Source organism: Hyla sarda, chromosome 11 (genome assembly GCF_029499605.1).
Source record: "Hyla sarda isolate aHylSar1 chromosome 11, aHylSar1.hap1, whole genome shotgun sequence".
Lineage (NCBI taxonomy): Eukaryota > Metazoa > Chordata > Amphibia > Anura > Hylidae > Hyla > Hyla sarda.
Window position 1 is genome coordinate 92,153,477 of NC_079199.1, and position 19,168 is coordinate 92,172,644.

The 19,168-nt window shown below is 47.4% G+C and overlaps 1 protein-coding gene across 1 annotated transcript in view; it reads right to left on the reverse strand.

Annotated features, from left to right (window-relative positions):
- Window positions 1-484: 484 nt before the first annotated feature.
- The window catches only part of LOC130294958 (embryonic protein UVS.2-like), a 39,979-nt gene continuing 21,295 nt past the window's right edge, over window positions 485-19,168 (reverse strand). The window contains exons 7-10 of the mRNA XM_056545114.1: window positions 16,415-16,575; window positions 13,928-14,153; window positions 5,816-5,935; window positions 485-721 (exon numbers count right to left, since the gene is read on the reverse strand). Of these exons, the coding sequence (XP_056401089.1) occupies window positions 498-721; window positions 5,816-5,935; window positions 13,928-14,153; window positions 16,415-16,575 (731 nt within the window). The 3' untranslated portion in view covers window positions 485-497. The remainder of the gene's footprint in view (window positions 722-5,815; window positions 5,936-13,927; window positions 14,154-16,414; window positions 16,576-19,168) is intronic.

Consider the following 19,168-nt stretch of genomic DNA (forward strand, 5'->3'; position numbering starts at 1 on the left):
CAGGGGCCGGAGGCTCGTAACGTCACGGCCCCGTTCCCTTGTGATGTCACGCCAAACCCCCTCAATGTAAGTCTACGGGAGGGGGCGTGGCAGGTGCCACGCCCCCTCCCATAGACTTACATTGAGGGGGCGTGTTTTAACGAGTCTCCGGCCCCTGCATCGCCAGTCATCAGCACTCCATGCACCGGATGTCTGGGGGGCTGCAGGAGAGATTGCAGGGGGTCCCAGCGGCGGGACCCTCACGATCAGACATCTTATCCCCTATCCTTTGGAAAGAGGATAAGATTTCTAGGGGCAGAGTACCCCTTTAAATTATAAATAGGAAGTAATAGCAATATTTATGCAAATGCATAAGGATAAGATATCTAGGGGAGGAGTACCGCTTTAACATAGCTACTATCCTATATTTTAATTTATATTTATACCCCCCCCCCCACACACACACACAATCCTAGCTAGATAAAAGAGTTAAATAAATAAAAAACTAGGGGAGACGTTTACTTACAGATATAGTATTGCGCAAAGAACCCAAGCCGTTGTGTGTATGCGTCCGTCTGGAAATTCAGTAGCATTACGTTGCTTTCCGAAGTAGTTGACACTGTGTTGATGCCACAAAGTGTACGTTTGCTTCCATTGATAGTCCCACTGGTATAAACCAACAGCGTATCATACCTGCACTGAAGGCCTGGCTCTATGTCAAAGCTTATAGTTAGAGAGATTTGCGTGAAGGAGAGGTCAAACATTTACAACCAGATAATAGAATAAAGAAAATTAGAATTAGGCTAGGTTTCCACTTGGATTTTTTCCGTCGTTTTTTTTTTTTACCTGAAAAAACACCAGGATTTTTACCGTATTTTTTGCTGTATAAGAAGCACTTTTTCTTCCCCAAAACTGGGGGGGAAAAGTCGGTGCGTCTTATATGGCGAATACACACCTATGGCGGCGGTCTCTGTGGCCATCAACCGCCGGGACCCGCGGCTAATACAGGACATCACCGATCGCGGTGATGCCCTGTATTAACCCTTCAGACGCGGCGATCAAAGCTGACCGCCGCGTCTGAAGGGAAAGTGACACTAACCCGGCTGTTCAGTCGGGCTGTTCGGGACCGCCGCAGTGAAATTTCACCGCGGCGGTCCTGAACAGCCCGACTGAATAGCCAGGTTAGTGCTTACAGGACACCGGGAGGGACCTTACCTGCCTCCTTGGTGTCTTCTCCGTTCAGGGATCCCCTGTATGGCCGGCGCTCTCCTTCCTCGTCATCACGTCGTCGCGTACGTTCGTCGGCGTGCGTAACGACGTGATGGCGGCGACGGAGAGCGAGGATACCCGGCCGGCAGCAGAGATGTTCCGGAACGACGGGGACACGGCGACAGCGATGGAGCGACATCCAGGGCAGCGGTGACGGGTCCGGAGCGGCGGGGACACGTGAGTTTTACCTCCTATGCAGTGGTCTTCAATCTGCGGACCTCCAGATATTGCAAAACTAGAACTCCCAGCATGCCCGGACAGCCAACGGCTGTCCGGGCATGCTGGGAGTTGTAGTTTTGCAACATCTGGAGGTCCGCAGGTTGAAGACCACTATTGGGTTCAAAATCTACATTTTTTTTTGATTTTGCACCTATAAATTGGGTGCGTCTTATACGCCGGTGCGTCCTATAGGGCGAAAAATACGGTACCTCCACAGGTTGTACAGTACAGTGACCCCCCGACCTACGATGTCCCCGACATACGATAATTTCAACATACAATGGCCTCTCAGAGACATCAACATCAATATACGATGCTTTTGTATGTTGGGGCCATCGCATAAACGGCTATCTGGCAGCGCAGACTGCTTCAGCTGTAACCACCCTCAAGAGGGCACATGTATATAAATGGTGGGCAGATGATACTGCTCAGTACTACTGTTACTGTGTAATTTGATTCTGTATACTAGGTATTGTTTTTTTGCCAGCATCAACATACGATGCTTATTTATGTCGGGGCCATCGCATAAACGGCTATCCGGCAGCGCAGACTGCTTCAGCCACCACCGGATAGCCGTTTATGGTGCCCCGTGTGGTCCGCTGACGATCACTTACCTGTCCTCGGGGCTCCGGCGCGTCCTCTTCGGGATCCCCTGCATCGTCGGCGCACTCCATCGTCGTCATCACGTTGCTGCGCACGCCGTCCCGTCATCCAATAGGAGCGGCGTGCGTAGCGACGTGATGGCGGCGACGGAGAGCGAGGATGCCGGGGAAGCAGAGGCCTTGACGGAGCGTTGGGGACGCCCCGGGGACGCGGCGACAGCGATGGAAGGCGACATCCAGGGCATCGGTGACGAGCGGTGACGGTCCGGAGCGGCGGGGACACGTGAGTATAACCTCCAATACCAGTGGTCTACAACCTGCAGACCTCAAGATATTGCAAAACTACAACTCCCAGCATGCCCAGACAGCCGTTGGCTGTCCGGGCATGCTGGGTGTTGTAGTTTTGCAACATCTGGAGGTCCGCAGGTTGTAGACCACTGTCCTATACTTTACATTGCACAGATCCCTCAACATGCGATGGTTTCAACAAACGATGGTTCATTTGGAACGGATTACCATCGTATGTTGAAAGACCACTGTATAGGGTTTACACATGAGGTTGGGGCTCTAGACGTACTGAGCAGTATCATCTGCCCACCATTTATATACATGTGCCCTTTTGAAGGTGGTTACATCCTCCCCTCATGTTTTTGTAGGAGGTTGCTCTGGTTAGAGCAATTTTAATGTTTTAAATTGCACTTTTTGTTTTCATGTATTTTTGTAAATATTTTGCTAATAAAGATGAATATTTTATACAGAATATTGTTGTTACTGAAAGGTGTGCACTGCATTATAGAATATCGGCTTTTTTCACCTTTAGTTTTATTACACTGACAGGAGTCCCTACTATTAGTGGGGCAGAGCTGTGCCAGCAGCTATACAGATCACTGGTTTACTCAGGGCCGGTTTTAGGCTTAGCGTGGCCCTAGGCAAAATCAAAAGTGGGGCCCCAAAAGTCGTAATAGTGCACTAACCAGATATGCACATTTTTGGTCACTTCAAATACCATAAAAAATATCTAAAAAGCAATTGAAATGTCCAATCAAAACAAAAATGGTACAGATTAAAACCCACAAATCACAGCCCAAAAAATGACCCTCATACATCCCCATATACAGAAAAAAAGAATTATAGGGATCAGAATAGTACAATTTTATATTTTTGTATAGTTCTCCCACATTAGGTTGGCAGTTTAGTTCCGCTACATTAGGTTGGCAGCATAGTTCCCCCATATTAGGTTGGCAGCAAGATTCCCCCACAATAAGTTGGTAGTATAGTTCCCCCACATTAGGTAGACAGTATAGTTCCCCCACATTAAGTTGGCAGTATGTTCCCCCACATTATGTAGACAGTATAGTACCCCCACATTTGGTTGGCAGTATAGCTTCCCCACATTAGGTTGGCAGTATAGTTCCCCCACATTAGGTTGGCAGTATAGTTCCCCCACATTAAGTTGGCAGTATGTTCCCCCACATTAGGTAGACAGTGTAGTACGCCCACATTAGGTTGGCAGTATAGCTTCCCCACATTAGGTTGGCAGTATAGTTTCCCCCACATTAGGTTGGCAGTATCGTTTCCCCCACATTAGGTTGGCAGTATAGCTTCCCCCACATTAGGTTGGCAGTATAGATCCCGCACATTAGGTTGGCATTATAGATCCCCCACTTAGGCTGTTGTTCCCCCACATTAGGTTGGCGGTATAGTTCCCCCACATTAGGTTGGCAGTATAGTTCCCCCACATTAGGTTGGCAGTATATTCCCCCCACATTAGGTAGAGTATAGTTCCCCCACATTAGGTTGGCAGTATGTTCTCCCACATTAGGTTGGCAGTATAGCTTCCCCACATTAGGTTGGCAGTATATTCCCCCCACATTAGGTGCAGTATAGTTCCCCCACATTAGGTTGGCAGTATGTTCCCCCACATTAGGTTGGCAGTATGTTCCCCCACATTAGGTTGGCAGTATAGTTCCCCTGCTCATTGCTCTCCCGCCTCTTCCCCTACTTTTTCCTTTTTCATATTTACTTACCTGGCCGCGCTCGGCAGGCTGAGGTAATGTGTCGGGTCTTGTGGGCTGTGTGGATAAAATGACGAGTGACATCACCTGCCGGCTCCTCTGCACGGCGTCAGGGACGTTACTCCTAATTTCCTGCAGCCGCGGCCGGACTGCTAAACTTAAGCAGCAACAGCTGCAGGGAATAATGAGTGACATCCCTGACGCCGTGCAGAGGAGCCGGCAGGTGACGTCACTCGTCATATTATCCACACAGCCCACAAGACCCGACGCATTACCTGAGCCTGCCGAGAGCAGCCAGGTAAGGAAACATGTGTCCGGGCCCGCAGCTGGTCACTGTTTTAAAGTGGCCGCAGCCTGGCTGCTAATCTTTAACAAGCAGCAGGCGCTGTGGCCACTTTAAAACAGTTGCCCCCCCCCCCCCCCTACTGAGCAGCCGGCAGGGGCCCCCTGGGGGATGGGGGCCCTTGGCAATTGCCTGGTTTGCCCCGCCCTAACGCCGGCCCTGGGTTTACTGTATGTTCTTGCTGGCCAGGAGATATACAATGCATATTTTTTTGCCCAGCATCAGTTGTATCCTTGGCTGTATAGCTGTGGGCACAGCTCAGCCCCTTTAGTAGCAGTGACAGCATACAGCACTACGCTAGGCAGCGATATGTATTGTACGGTCGGCAGAGGTAAGTAGGGTTGCTATGCATCACAACTCACTTCCATAGATGCTGAAACTATGGCATTTTTTGCCGGAAAGACACCATAGTCTCAGTATGCTGAAATTTGGGAAAACTGCCACTGATTCTAAAACAGCAGAAAAAAGCCCATGAGGGTATAAACACCAATGGAAAAATGGTAAGTGGGTTATAAATTCCAGTTTACTTTCAGTTAACATCTGGCCACTGGGTTTTTGCCGGTGTGAGGTGGTTTTTTGCGCCCCCGTAGATCCATGCGTCCGCTCCTCCCCCAGCTCTCCGAACATCCCCCTTTAGCCCGTGCAGTATGTCCCCCTTTAGCCCGTGCAGTATGTCCCCCTTTAGCCCGTGCAGTATGTCCCCCTTTAGCCCCTGCAGTATGTCCCCCTTTACACATAGAGCTCATTGGGAGCACTGCTCTACGTCCTCAGCTCGGGGAGATGAGGGAGGGGACCTGCCGTGGAGATCTGCTGGGGGAGATGAGGGAAGGGACCTGCCGTGGAGATCTGCTGGGGGAGATGAGGAAGGGGACCTGCCGTGGAGATTTACGTCCTCAGGGAGGGGAGATGAGGGAGGGGACCTGCCGTGGAGATTTATGTCCTCAGGGAGGGGAGATGAGGGAGGGGACCTGCCGTGGAGATCTATGTCCTCAGGGAGGGGGCATGCCGTAGAGATCTGCGTCCAGCCGAGCTCAGGGAGGGGAGATGTGGGAGGGGGCGTGAACCTCCTCCCTCCCCTTGCTCTGCCCTCCCCCAGCTCTAGCTTCGGAAATGTTCGGAGAGCTGGGGGAGGAGCGGACGCATGGATCTACGGGGGCACAAAAAAACACCTCAGACCGGGAAAAACAATGTGCAGCACTTTGGACCTTCTTACCCCCCCCAAAAAAAAGGCATGGATGCATTGGAGAGTTTGCAGCAGTGACCTGGAAGTGAGCATAGCTTTTTGTCCTATCATTGCATGACCCTGGACATGTTTGTAAAAAGTCTGGAGAGATGTATTAGACATTTGTGATATTTAGGTACAGTAAATGGAATCACATAACTCACCCTGTAGCCTGCCGGGGCATTAATTGTATAATTACAGTCTAAGTTGGAGTAATAGGACCCTGAAGAGTAACCTGGAGATGTGAAGTCATCTACTAGAGAAAAGTAAGTTCCTCCACATGGAACTAAAAAGATACAAAGTAAACATAAGAGATATAGTAATGCAAATAACACACATTATATACAGTATGAGACCTACTATCTATATATCTAATACAGTGGTTCTTAACCTTGTTGGAGGTACTGAACCCCACCAGTATCATATGCGCATTCACCGAACCCCTCATAATTGGAAAAATAAAATATGATTTTTTCAAATTCAAAACATAGGAGGTATCTATTTAAGTATATATTTATACATAGGTGCACAAAATAAACAAAACCATTAAGAACAAAACCATGAAAACATGATTTTCACACAAAAACATAATGAATGTTTACTGCAAATCAGTGACTTCTGCTGTTGTCTTTCAGAGACCAGTTCAGAAATGCGCGGCTTTACCTTGGAAAGTGCCACTCTCATGTCATTCGCAACAATGGCAGTGTTCCCCCACATTAGGCAGGCAGTGTTCCCTCACATTAGGCAGACAGAGTTCCCCCACATTAGGCAGGCAGTGTTCCCTCACATTAGGCAGACAGAGTTCCCCCACATTAGGCAGGCAGTGTTCCCCCACATTAGACAGGCAGTGTTCCCTCACATTAGGCAGGCAGTGTTCCCCCACATTAGGCTGGCAGTGTTCCCCCACATTAGGCAGACAGAGTTCCCACACATTAGGCAGGCAGTGTTCCCCCACATTAGGCCAACAGTGTTCCCCCACATTATGCAGGCAGTGTTCCCCCACATTAGGCAGACAGAGTTCCCCCACATTAGGCAGGCAGTGTTCCTCCACATTAGGCAGGCAGTGTTCCCCCACATTAGGCAGAGGTCCCCCACATTAGGCAGGAAGTGTTCCCCCACATTAGGCAGGCAGTGTTCCCCTACATTAGGCAGACAGTTCCCCCACATTAGGCTGACAGTTCCCCCACATTAGGCAGACAGTTCCCCCACATTAGGCTGACAGTTCCCCCACATTAGGCAGACAGAGTTCCCCCACATTCGGCAGGCAGTGTTCCCCCACATTATGTAGGCCAGTTGGCTGTCCGGGCAAGCTGGGAGTTGTAGTTTTGCAACATCTGGAGGTCCACAGGTTGAAGACCACTGATGTAGGCAGTGTTCCCCCACAGACATACAGCCTCCAGCCATATACAGTGTATGGCTGGAGGCTGTATTCCTGTGTACTGCCAACTTCAGTGCACCGAAGATGACGTGCGGCTGGTCACTTACCAAGCTGGCCAGCGCGCGTCTTCCTCCTTCTCTATCCTCCGGTCCTCGGCGCCTTCGTTTCCATGGGCGCACGCACGGGACGTGAGTGGCATCCCGGCGGCCCTGCGTTTTAAAACTTAACGTGGGGCCGCAGGGAGTTAATAGTGATGGGGGGAATTGCCCCGTCGCTACAGGACGGTCAAACACCGGCTCTACTCGGGGCCCCGAGCAATTGCTTGGCTTGTCCTGTTGCAACCTCCCCCGCCGAACCCCCGGGACTGACTCACCGAACCCCTGGGGTTCGATCGAACCCAGGTTAAGAACCACTGATCTAATATCTATCTATCATTTTTACTGCTCTGCAGCTAAGTGCTTAGCATAATTTACCAAATAATCTCAGGACCTCTTTGTCCAGCTATTAGACCTGGTCTACACTACGGAATCTGCAGGGACTGCAGTGCCGTGTCCCATAGACAGCTATGCCCATCTGGGCGGTCCAAGAAAAGATTGTTCGCGTACACATATTATTTCGGCGGATCTGCTCAGAAATGCATTGCTGTCTACGGCAATGCAAACCGCAGGGTCCTAGCGCCAACCTCAGGACCGCTGGTGGAAATTCCGGCCAGAGACTTCATGAAGTGAACTCAGCCTTAGGAGCTCAATTTCCTCATCTCCTCAATCACCATTACAACCTTCAGTCCTGATATTCCCTTCCTGTCCATGGCTCTCTGTACTGACTGCTTGCTCTGTGCCATGATGCCATCACGGGCCACTTGACCAGCAGCACTTCAGTGCAATTCATTTTGTAACTAATCTAACTAATCGTCTTTCGTACCCATATTTACCTATTCGGACATTCAGATCCATTCAAAACTATGGTAAAAAATGATTCATATAGTTGTAGGAATATGATAATTCAAAATGAATCTCACCCCCCCCCCCCCCATTGTGTGAAAGGTATCTATGGCCAAGCAATCTGGTTATCCCTTTTTGTATTTAAATAAAACAAAAGTATAAACGCCATTTTGTAACTATACAACAACGACACACTTACAAAAGCCAAATCTGTCCAAAGCTATCATTTCTTTCACAATAATGAATAGTTTAGAACAAATGAAACAATAAAACAAAAAAAAATGTGCTTAGCATAAAAGAAACTAAACTTGTAGAAACTAATGTTTCCATAGTGGGAATAGCAAAAAGTTCAGGATACCAAATGAGGATGAAAAAAATAAAACAGAACAGAAATGTGCTTAACAAAACAAAACCAATAGAAGTAATTTTTTTCTGCTATGCACTGGTCTACTATTTACCACCTACCGTATTTTTCGCCCTATAGGACGCACCGGCGTATAAGACGCACCCAATTTATAGGTGCAAAATCTAAAAAAATAAAGATTTTGAACCCAATAGTGGTTTTCAACCTGCGGACCTCCATCTGGAGGTCTGCAGATTGAAGACCACTGCTTAGGAGGTAATACTCACGTGTCCTCGCCGCTCCGGACCCGTCACCGCTGCCCTGGATGTCGCTCCACTGCTGTCGCCGTGTCCCCGTCGCTCCGGAACGTCTCTGCTGCCGGCCGGGTATCCTCGCTCTCCGTCGCCGTCATCACGTGGTTACGCACGCCGACGCACATACGCGATGACGTGATGACGAGGAAGAAGAGCGCCGGCCATACAGGGGATCCCTGAACGGAGAAGACACCGAGGAGGCAGGTAAGGTCCCTCCCGGTGTCCTGTAAGCACTAACCCGGCTATTCAGTCGGGCTGTTCGGGACCACCGCGGTGAAATCGCGGCGGTCCCGAACAGCCCGACTGAACAGCCAGGTTAGTGTCACTTTCCCTTCAGACGCGGCAGTCAGCTTTGATCGCCGAGTCTGAAGGGTTAATACAGGGCATCACCGCGATCGGTGATGTCCTGTATTAGCCGCGGGTCCCGGCCGTTGATAGCCACAGGGACCGGTGAAAAAAAAAAATAAAATAAAAAAAAATATATATATATAGATGCAAATCATAAAATCTTGCAGTATCTTGTAATACCTTTTTTATTGGACTAACAGCATTTTGTAGAGACAAGCTTTCGGGATTCCTCCCTTTATTAAGTCCAAAGCAAATCTTGATAAAGGGAGGAATCCCGAAAGCTTGTCTCTACAAAATGCTGTTAGTCCAATAAAACAGGTATTACAAGATACTGCAACATTTTATGATTTGCATCTGCATCACTGGACTAATACGGCTACTCAAATTTACTATGTATATATATATATATATATATATATATATATATATATATATAAATATATATATTTGTTTTTTATATATATATCTAGGGGCGGAGTACCCATACAGATGACCAGCTATATCCATCACCTACTGTTTCCCTCCCCTCTCCTTGTATATAGTAAGCCCTTGTGGGCAGGGGTCCTCTTTCCATCTGTCTGATATTTAATCAGTTTCATGTTAATTGTACTTATGTTTGTGTAATCATACCCTCTGTATTTGAACTCTAACCCTAAGTACAGCACCCAAGAACCAAGGGTGTTATAAAAAGTAAATAATAATATATGTTCCCTAAAATCATTGTCCCATCCCACTCTGTGTCTTCTTTCTGCTTCTGGGGACCAACATATAACAATGGGGCTCCGCTAATCACTGGCTACAGCGATGTCCCACCTTGGCCAGTGATTGGTCAAGCGGCAATATGACAGATTGGGTATCAAGGGGAAGATCTGGACCAGGGCAGAATACACCACACTGCCATTTAACCAATCACTTGCCAAGGCGGGGAGAAAATCTCAGCGGAAGGCGGAACGGCCATACCAGGGAAGCGAGTGGTGAGTCCAGGTTTATTTTTTAAACTGTAGCAGCCTAAACATATTGAGAGTTTTATTTTTTTCCACCAGAGTTCCCTGATTAAAGGGTTAATGATTAATTTTATTAACATTACTGAGCACCAAACTGCTACAGTTCCCATCTTTACTACTAATGTCCTCTTGTCCCCTGACCTTTGACCTCTGACCACTGTATGTACGGCAAAGCGTCATTTTATATGAGGCTCTTGGCTTCATATAATAGACAATCGACAGCTACTGCTAGCTACTGCTAGCTTAATATTTCTGTCTTTAATATATGATATAATATATTTAAAGGGGTACTCAACCCCTAGACATCTTTTCATCTGATCGCGGGGGTCCCACAGTTGGGGACCCCCACAATATAGCATGCGGCACCCTCCTGTTTCTGCTCCGGAAGCGCTGGAGGGTCTGGGTCCCGACCACCGGAACGGAAGTCCATGACGTCACGACTCTGCCCCCGTGTGACTTCACGCCCCGTCCCCTCAATGCAAGTCTATGGGGGGGGGCATAGACTTGCATTGAGGGGACGGGGCATGAAGTCACACGGGGCGGAGTCGTGACGTCACGGACTTCCGTTCCGGTGGTCGGGACCCAGACCCTCCAGAGCTTCTGGAGCAGAAACAGGTGGGTGCCGCATGCTATATTGCGGGGGTCCCCAGCTGCGGGACCCCTGCGATCAGACATCTTATCCCCTATCCTTTGGATAGGGGATAAGGTGTCTAGGGGTGGAGTACCCCTTTAAAAGCAGAATCCCAATGCAATATACAAGAGTAAAACCAGCATGACTGTCACGATTCGGCTTACGGGTTGTGGATCCGCTGTGTCAGCGAGGGATTGGCGTGGACCGTGCTAGTGGACCGGTTCTAAGAGGCTACTGGTTTTCACCAGAGCCCGCCGCAAAGCGGGATGGTCTTGCTGCGGCAGTAGCAACCAGGTCGTATCCACTAGCAACGGCTCAACCTCGCTGACTGCTGAGAAGGCGTGGGACAGAAGGACTAGGCAGAGGCAAGGTCAGACGTAGCAGAAGGTCGGGGGCAGGCGGCAAGGTTCGTAGTCAGGAAGGATAGCAGAAGTTCAGGTACACAGGCTTTGGACACACTAAACGCTTTCACTGGCACAAGGCAACAAGATCCGGCAAGGGAGTGCAGGGGCAGTGAGCAGATATAGTCTGGGAGCAGGTGGGAGCCAATTAAGCTAATTGGGCCAGGCACCAATCATTGGTGCACTGGCCCTTTAAGTCTCAGAGAGCTGGCGCGCGCGCGCCCTAGAGAGCGGAGCCGCGCGCGCCAGCACATGACAGCAGGGGACCGGGACGGGTAAGTGATCTGGGATGCGATTTGCGAGCGGGCGCGTCCCGCTGTGCGAATCGCATCCCCGACGGCCATGACAGTGCAGCGCTCCCGGTCAGCGGGACTGACCGGGGCGCTGCGGGGAGAGAGACGCCGTGAGCGCTCCGGGGAGGAGCGGGGACCCGGAGCGCTAGGCGTAACAGTACCCCCCCCCTTAGGTCTCCCCTTTTCTTTGTCCGGTAACTGCCTCCCCTGGGATGAGGACACCGGGAAAGAATGGAGGGTTTCCTCAACGGCAGGCAGTACAGCAGGAGTGGGAATGGGGAGGGAGGGCAGAGGGCGAAGCCTGGCACGGGGCAGTGTGACACCAGGACGGGGGCCATGAGGAGGCACTGAGGCTTGCCTGACGGGACTGGGAGGGGGGGAGAGGCACTTCCTATGGCAGGCAGAGTCCCAGTTCTTGATCTCCCCGGTGGTCCAATCAAGGGTGGGAGAATGAAGCCGGAGCCATGGCAGACCGAGGAGGACCTCAGAGGTACAGTTGGGAAGGACGAATAACTCAATCCTTTCGTGGTGGGGTCCAATAGACATCAGGAGGGGTTCTGTGCGGTAACGCACGGTGCAATCCAATCTGACTCCGTTGACCGTGGAAATGTAGAGCGGCTTGACGAGACGGGTCACCGGGATGCTGAATTTATTCACAAACGACTCCAAAATAAAATTCCCAGAGGCACCAGAGTCCAAGCAGGCCACGGCTGAGAGGGAGGAGTTGGCTGAAGGAGAAATCCGCACGGGCACCGTGAGACGTGGAGAAGCAGACTTAGAACCAAGAGACGCCACACCCACGTGAGCTGGGTGCGTGCGTGCGTTTCCCAGACGTGGAGGACGGATAGGGCAATCCACCAAGAAATGCTCGGTACTGGCACAGTAAAGACAGAGATTTTCTTCCCTACGGCGATTCCTCTCTTCCTGGGTCAGGCGAGACCGATCCACTTGCATGGCCTCCTCGGCGGGAGGCCCAGGCGTAGATTGCAACGGATGCTGTGGGAGAGGTGCCCAGAGATCTAAGTCTTTTTCCTGGCGGAGCTCTTGGTGTCGCTCAGAAAAACGCATGTCAATGCGGGTAGCCAAATGGATGAGTTCTTGCAGGTTGGCAGGAACCTCTCGTGCGGCCAGCACATCCTTGATGCGACTGGATAGGCCTTTTTTAAAGGTCGCGCAGAGAGCCTCGTTATTCCATGATAACTCGGAAGCAAGAGTACGAAATTGGATGGCGTACTCGCCCACTGAAGAATTACCCTGGACCAGGTTCAACAGGGCAGTCTCGGCAGAAGAAGCTCGGGCTGGCTCCTCGAAGACACACCGGACTTCAGCGAAGAAGGCCTGGACTGTGGCTGTGGCAGGATCATTGCGGTCCCAGAGCGGTGTGGCCCAAGACAAGGCCTTTCCTGAAAGAAGGCTTACTACGAACGCCACCTTAGACCGTTCTGTAGGAAACAAGTCCGACAACATCTCCATATGCAGGGAACACTGAGACAAAAATCCACGGCAGAGTTTAGAGTCCCCATCAAATTTGTCCGGCAGGGACAAGCGAAGGCTAGGAGCGGCCACTCGCTGCGGAGGAGGTGCAGGAGCTGGCGGAGGAGATGGTTGCTGCTGTAGCAGAGGCAGAAGTTGCTGTAACATGGCGGTCAACTGCGACAGCTGCTGTCCTTGTTGGGCAATCTGCTGCGATTGCTGAGCGACCACCGTGGGAAGATCAGCGAGACTTGGCAGCGGCACCTCAGCGGGATCCATGGCCGGATCTACTGTCACGATTCGGCTTACGGGTTGTGGATCCGCTGTGTCAGCGAGGGATTGGCGTGGACCGTGCTAGTGGACCGGTTCTAAGAGGCTACTGGTTTTCACCAGAGCCCGCCGCAAAGCGGGATGGTCTTGCTGCGGCAGTAGCAACCAGGTCGTATCCACTAGCAACGGCTCAACCTCGCTGACTGCTGAGAAGGCGTGGGACAGAAGGACTAGGCAGAGGCAAGGTCAGACATAGCAGAAGGTCGGGGGCAGGCGGCAAGGTTCGTAGTCAGGAAGGATAGCAGAAGTTCAGGTACACAGGCTTTGGACACACTAAACGCTTTCACTGGCACAAGGCAACAAGATCCGGCAAGGGAGTGCAGGGGCAGTGAGCAGATATAGTCTGGGAGCAGGTGGGAGCCAATTAAGCTAATTGGGCCAGGCACCAATCATTGGTGCACTGGCCCTTTAAGTCTCAGAGAGCTGGCGCGCGTGCGCCCTAGAGAGCGGAGCCGCGCGCGCCAGCACATGACAGCAGGGGACCGGGACGGGTAAGTGATCTGGGATGCGATTCGCGAGCGGGCGCGTCCCGCTGTGCGAATCGCATCCTCGACGGCCATGACAGTGCAGCGCTCCCGGTCAGCGGGACTGACCGGGGCGCTGCGGGGAGAGAGACGCCGTGAGCGCTCCGGGGAGGAGCGGGGACCCGGAGCGCTAGGCGTAACAATGACTTTCCACTGCACTGGGTTTTGTTTATTTTATATTGTCGACATATTGAGATTTTAATAGAACAGTAAAAAAAATACATTTTTTTTATTTGAGATGTAAAGTATATTGTGTGAACTCATACATATATTTCAACGCCATTTGCTTGTTACTCACCCGTTTTATATGAAGCACTGAATCGCATAGATGTGGTATCATTATTGCTGACAAATTCAATCAGCATCTGGGTAGTGGAACCGATTATTGCAGGTAGCTGTATACTGACACACAATTTTTGTAAGATAGGAGGAGAATTTATGCTGGGTCCATCATAGATTGTAATATAACCTGAGATACACGCTATAGAGTCAGGAATGTTGATGTCGTTGAATGTTAAAGAAATCTAAAATAAAAGCCACAAGCACCCTTGTATTTATGGTTAATTTTCAATTAGAAAGAAACAAAAAGAAACAATGTGTTGATCTGGATGCTGCTATCCCACGACAATGGATACAGAGGTGAAGTGTACCATGCACTCACCGCTGGGTGTTACGCTTTAGGCGCAACATAGTTGCTGGCACATACAAATCCCAGGTGAACCTCCAGGGGCTGCCGGTGGGTGTGGGTAAGTTCCCCATAGCAAAGGAAGAAATCCGTTCACGAGCATCAACTTTATTTTACGATAGAGACAACACGTTTTGAGGGGCATATCCCCTCTTCGTTAGGTCATCTAGATGACCTGACGAAGAGGGGATATGCCCCTCAAAATGCGTCATTTCTATCATAAAATACAGTTGATACATCGCGAATGACACATTTGTAAGTATCTACTTTTTCTTCGGACGGATTCCTGACTTTCATCCGGATTTCTTCCTTTGCGACAATAATTGTCATATAGATTAGTATTCTTTTTTTTTTTTTTTTTTACAGTTTAAGGGGCTGTAAAGGATCAGATATTAGGGTGTGTTTGTTTTTCTCTAGCAACAGCTCTACTGTTGAATATGGGAAGTTGCAGGTTGTTGCATGGTATTAGGTTCACATCTGCATTGAAGGCTCCATTTGTGGCATCCATCACAGATTCCATTTAGCAGTGGGAAACAGAGCCCATATTAGAACCATATTAGAAGGGGTATTCCAGCTTTATACATCTTATTCCCTATCCAAACCATATTACAACCATATTAAAGGGGTATTCCAGCTTTAAACATCTTATTCCCTATCCAAAGGATAGGGGATAAGATGTATGATGGCAGGAGTCCTGCCACTAGGGACCCTCGCGATCTCGGTGCAGCCCCCGGCATTCTGTGCCAGGCGCTGCCTCCGAGACCGGGACATGACATCACACTCCCTCCCATAGACATGAACAGAGGGGGCGTGGCGTGATGTCACTAGGGGGCATGGCCGTCACGTCCCCGTATCGGAGGTAGTGCCTGGCACAGAATGCCGGGGGCTGCACAGAGATCGCGGGGGTCCCCAGCAGCGGGACCCCTGCCATCATACATCTTATCCCCTATCCTTTGGATAGGGGAAAAGATGTATAAAGCCGGAATATCCCTTTAACTCTAATGGGACCATCAAGTTTATGTCTAATGAAATTTCAGAAAATATTAACTAGACAAAAATTTTGTGTTGTCCATGTTTTTTTTTTTTTGTCCTGTTATTTGAACGTATTCTGCTCTGGTGGCCTTGAGTCTCCAACCAGATATGAAGCTAGCCTTACAGCGCAGTCACATCTCTGTGGCCTGTGCATATATCAGACAGAGCGTATGCACAGGAATGGAATTTACAATGAGATTAGCACCAAAAATGGGTCTAAGGCTACATTCACATCTCGTTTTTGCAATACGGTTCCCGTATCATTTTTTTTGTAAAAAAAAAACAACTATTTCTCAAAACCAGACCGAACTGTATACAACCGTGTAAAACTGTATATATCTCTGTATGGTTTTAAACCGTATACGGTTTGAAAACTGATGTCCGGTTGCATGCAGTTTAATACTTTTTTTGAAAGAAAAAAACGGATATGGTTTTATGTTGGTCCTTAATTAAATAAAGTTCTTCTTGTTCTAATTGTGGGAAGAACTTTCAGCGCGCACTGCGCATGTGCAAACTGCAAAACCATATTGTGCAAACCGGTTGGAACCGTACGCACATACGGTTCTTTACAGTTCCTATTGACCACCATTTTAAAAAAAAAAGTTTACGGGTTGTATCCGGTTTTTTAGTAGACTACGGTTTTCTGAACGGGAAAAAAAACTGATAAAACCGTAAGTGATGCAAAACATACACAACTGGATGCAACGGTTGGCATACGGTTTTCTATGAAATGTCTATACATACGGTTTGCAATACGGTTCCATACGTTTTTTTTTTTCACTGAAACCGGATACGGGAACCGTATTGCAAAAACTAGATGTGAATGCAGCCTAATCCTTATCCAAGAAGACAATAAATTACAAGGCAAAACAGAGTAAAACATGGCAGAATTCCAAGAGTGCCCTGTGCCATGTAGTTCCCAGCATGTTTTCCCATAATGTAATCTAAACAATGAACGGCCCATGATAAGTGCCTCGTTATGGACTTTGCATTGTAGTCCTGGAGCCTGGCTATGTGGGGGATCTAACCTATGTACTGTCACTGTTGCAAAATTGTAATCAAACTCACTTGTCCATTCTGGATTCGGATCAACCAGACACATCTTATATTGTTTGGAAAGTTAAATGGATAGTTGGGAGAGGAGAAAGTTCCACTCGGAGTATTGAGTAATGTGCTGCACACATCTGTCAGGAAGAAAAAACTGAAATAAGAAAATATAACATCTTCTGCTAAAAGAATCAAAAAAGATAAATGTGATGTAAATGAACAAAACATTTTTTATTTTACTTTTGTTTAATACATTATTAAAGTTTTCGTTTTTCCTCTTTGCCTCTAAGGGACGTTACTTTTTTTTCATTCACAGACCCACATGAGGGTTTGTTTTTTGTGTGACCAATTGTATTTTTTATAGACCACTTTCATTTTACCATAAAATCTATGGCGCAAACAAAAATATATATATAATTTGTGGGAGGAAATTAAAACTTTTTTTTTTTTTACACAGTGACATGGTAAAAGTGACATATTCTATTTATTGAAAGGTTAATGCGATTAAAATGATACCCAATTTATAGTTTATCTAATATTAAACTACCTTAAAAAAAAAAAAAATATATATATATATATATATATATATATATATAACCCCGCGTCATATCGGGTCGGTCCCGGCGCCCATCAACGGCCGGGACCCGCGGCTAATACAGGACATCACCAATCGCGGTGATGCCCTGTATTAACCCTTCAGACATGGCGATCAAAACTGAACGCCGTGTCTGAAGTGAAAGTGAAACAATCCCGGCTGCTCAGTCGGGCTGTTCGGGAAAGCCGAGGTCAATTTGCGGCGTCCCGAACAGCTTACAGGACACCGGGAGGGACCTTACCTGCCTCCTCGGTGTTCGATCGGTGAATGACTGTTCCGTGCCTGAGATCCAGGCAGGAGCAGTCAATGATCTGTGTAAAAGATCAGTGTGTGCAGTGTTATAGGTCCCTATGGGAGCTATAACACTGCAAAAAAAAGTAAAAGAAAAGTGTTAATAAAGATCATTTAACCCCTTCCCTAATAAAAGTTTGAATCACCCCCCTTTCCCCATTAAAAAAATAAAACAGTGTAAATAAAAATAAACATATGTGGTATCACCGTGTGCGTAAATGTCCGAACCAGAAAAATATATCGTTAATTAAACCGCTCGGTCAATGGCGTACGCGCAAAAAAATTCCAAAGTCCAAAAAAGCGTATTTTTGGTCACTTTTTATACCATTAAAAATGAATTAAAAGTGAAAAATGAAAAAGTTACAGGGGTCAGAAGATGACATTTTTAAACGTATAAATTTTCCTGCATGTATTCATGATTTTTTCCAGTAGTACGACAAAATCAAACCTGTATAAGTAGGGTATCATTTTAACTGTATGGACCTACAGAATAAAGATAAGGTGTAATTTTTACCGAAATATGCACTGCGTAGAAACGGAAGCCCCCAAAAGTTACAAAATGGCGTTTTTTCTTCGATTTTGTCGCACAATGATTTTTTTTCCATTTCGCCGTGGATTTTTGGGTAAAAAGACTGATGTCCCTGCAAAGTAGAATTGGTGATGCAAAAAATAAGCCATAATATGGATTTTTAGGTGGAAAATTGAAAGGGTTATGATTTTTAAAAGGTAAGGAGGAAAAAAAAGAAAGTGCAAATACTGAAAAACCATGCGTCCTTAAAGGGGTTAAAGTTTTTTTTTTTTTAAATCAACTGAAAATCTTAATTCTTCTAGTACTTATAGGCTTCTGTATGTTCCACAGAAAGTTCTTTTCTTTTTGAATTTCCTTTCTGTCTAACCACAGTACTCTCTGCTCACACTGTCTGTCCATGTCAGGAACTGTACAGAGCAGGATATCTTTGCTATGGGGATTTGCTCCTGCTCTGCACAGTTCCTAAAATGGACAGAGGTGTCAGCAGAGAGCACTTTGGCCAGACAGAAAATGTAAAAAGAAAAGAATTTCCAGGGTATTCCAGGAAAAAAAACTCTTTTTTATATATCAACTGGCTCCAGAAAGTTAAACAGATTTGTATATTACTTCCATTAAAAAATCTTAATCGTTCTAATAATTATCAGCTGCTGAAGTTGAGTTGTTCTGTCTGACAACAGTGCTCTCTGCTGACATCTGTGTCTGTCTCAGGAACTGCACAGAGTAGAAGAGGTTTGCTATGGGGATTTGCTTCTACTCTGGACAGTTCCCGAGACAGGTGTCATCAGAGAGCACTTGGACAGAAAAGAACAACTCAACTTCAGCAGCTCATAAGTACAGAAATGATTAATATTTTTATATTATATTTACAAATCTGTTTAACTCTCTGGAGCCAGTTGATATATATATATATATATATATATATATATATATATATATATATATATATATATATAAGTTTTTTCCTGGATAACCCCTTTAAGATGTTTTAATAGAAGTAACTTACAAATCTGTTTAACTTTCTGGCATGCATAAGGAGGATAAGGTGACCTTCTTCGCTTCAATGGTGTTCGGGGGTCTTATAAGCACAACTAAGGAACCGTAACCTATATGTTATTTTAGACACCATGATTGGCATTGATCACAGCATCTAAAGGGTTAATGACAGGCAACAGCAGAATCTCCAAGCCTGTCATTAGCGTTGACTACCCGGCTCACTACTTATGAAGTGAGCGCAGCTCCTGTGCTCACTTCAAAGTCACGTAACACTCCAGGACGTACATGTATGTCGATGTCATCTAGCGGTTAATTTATTACTTCATCTTTATCTCCTTTTTGTAAAGTGGTAATTATCCGATTGCTC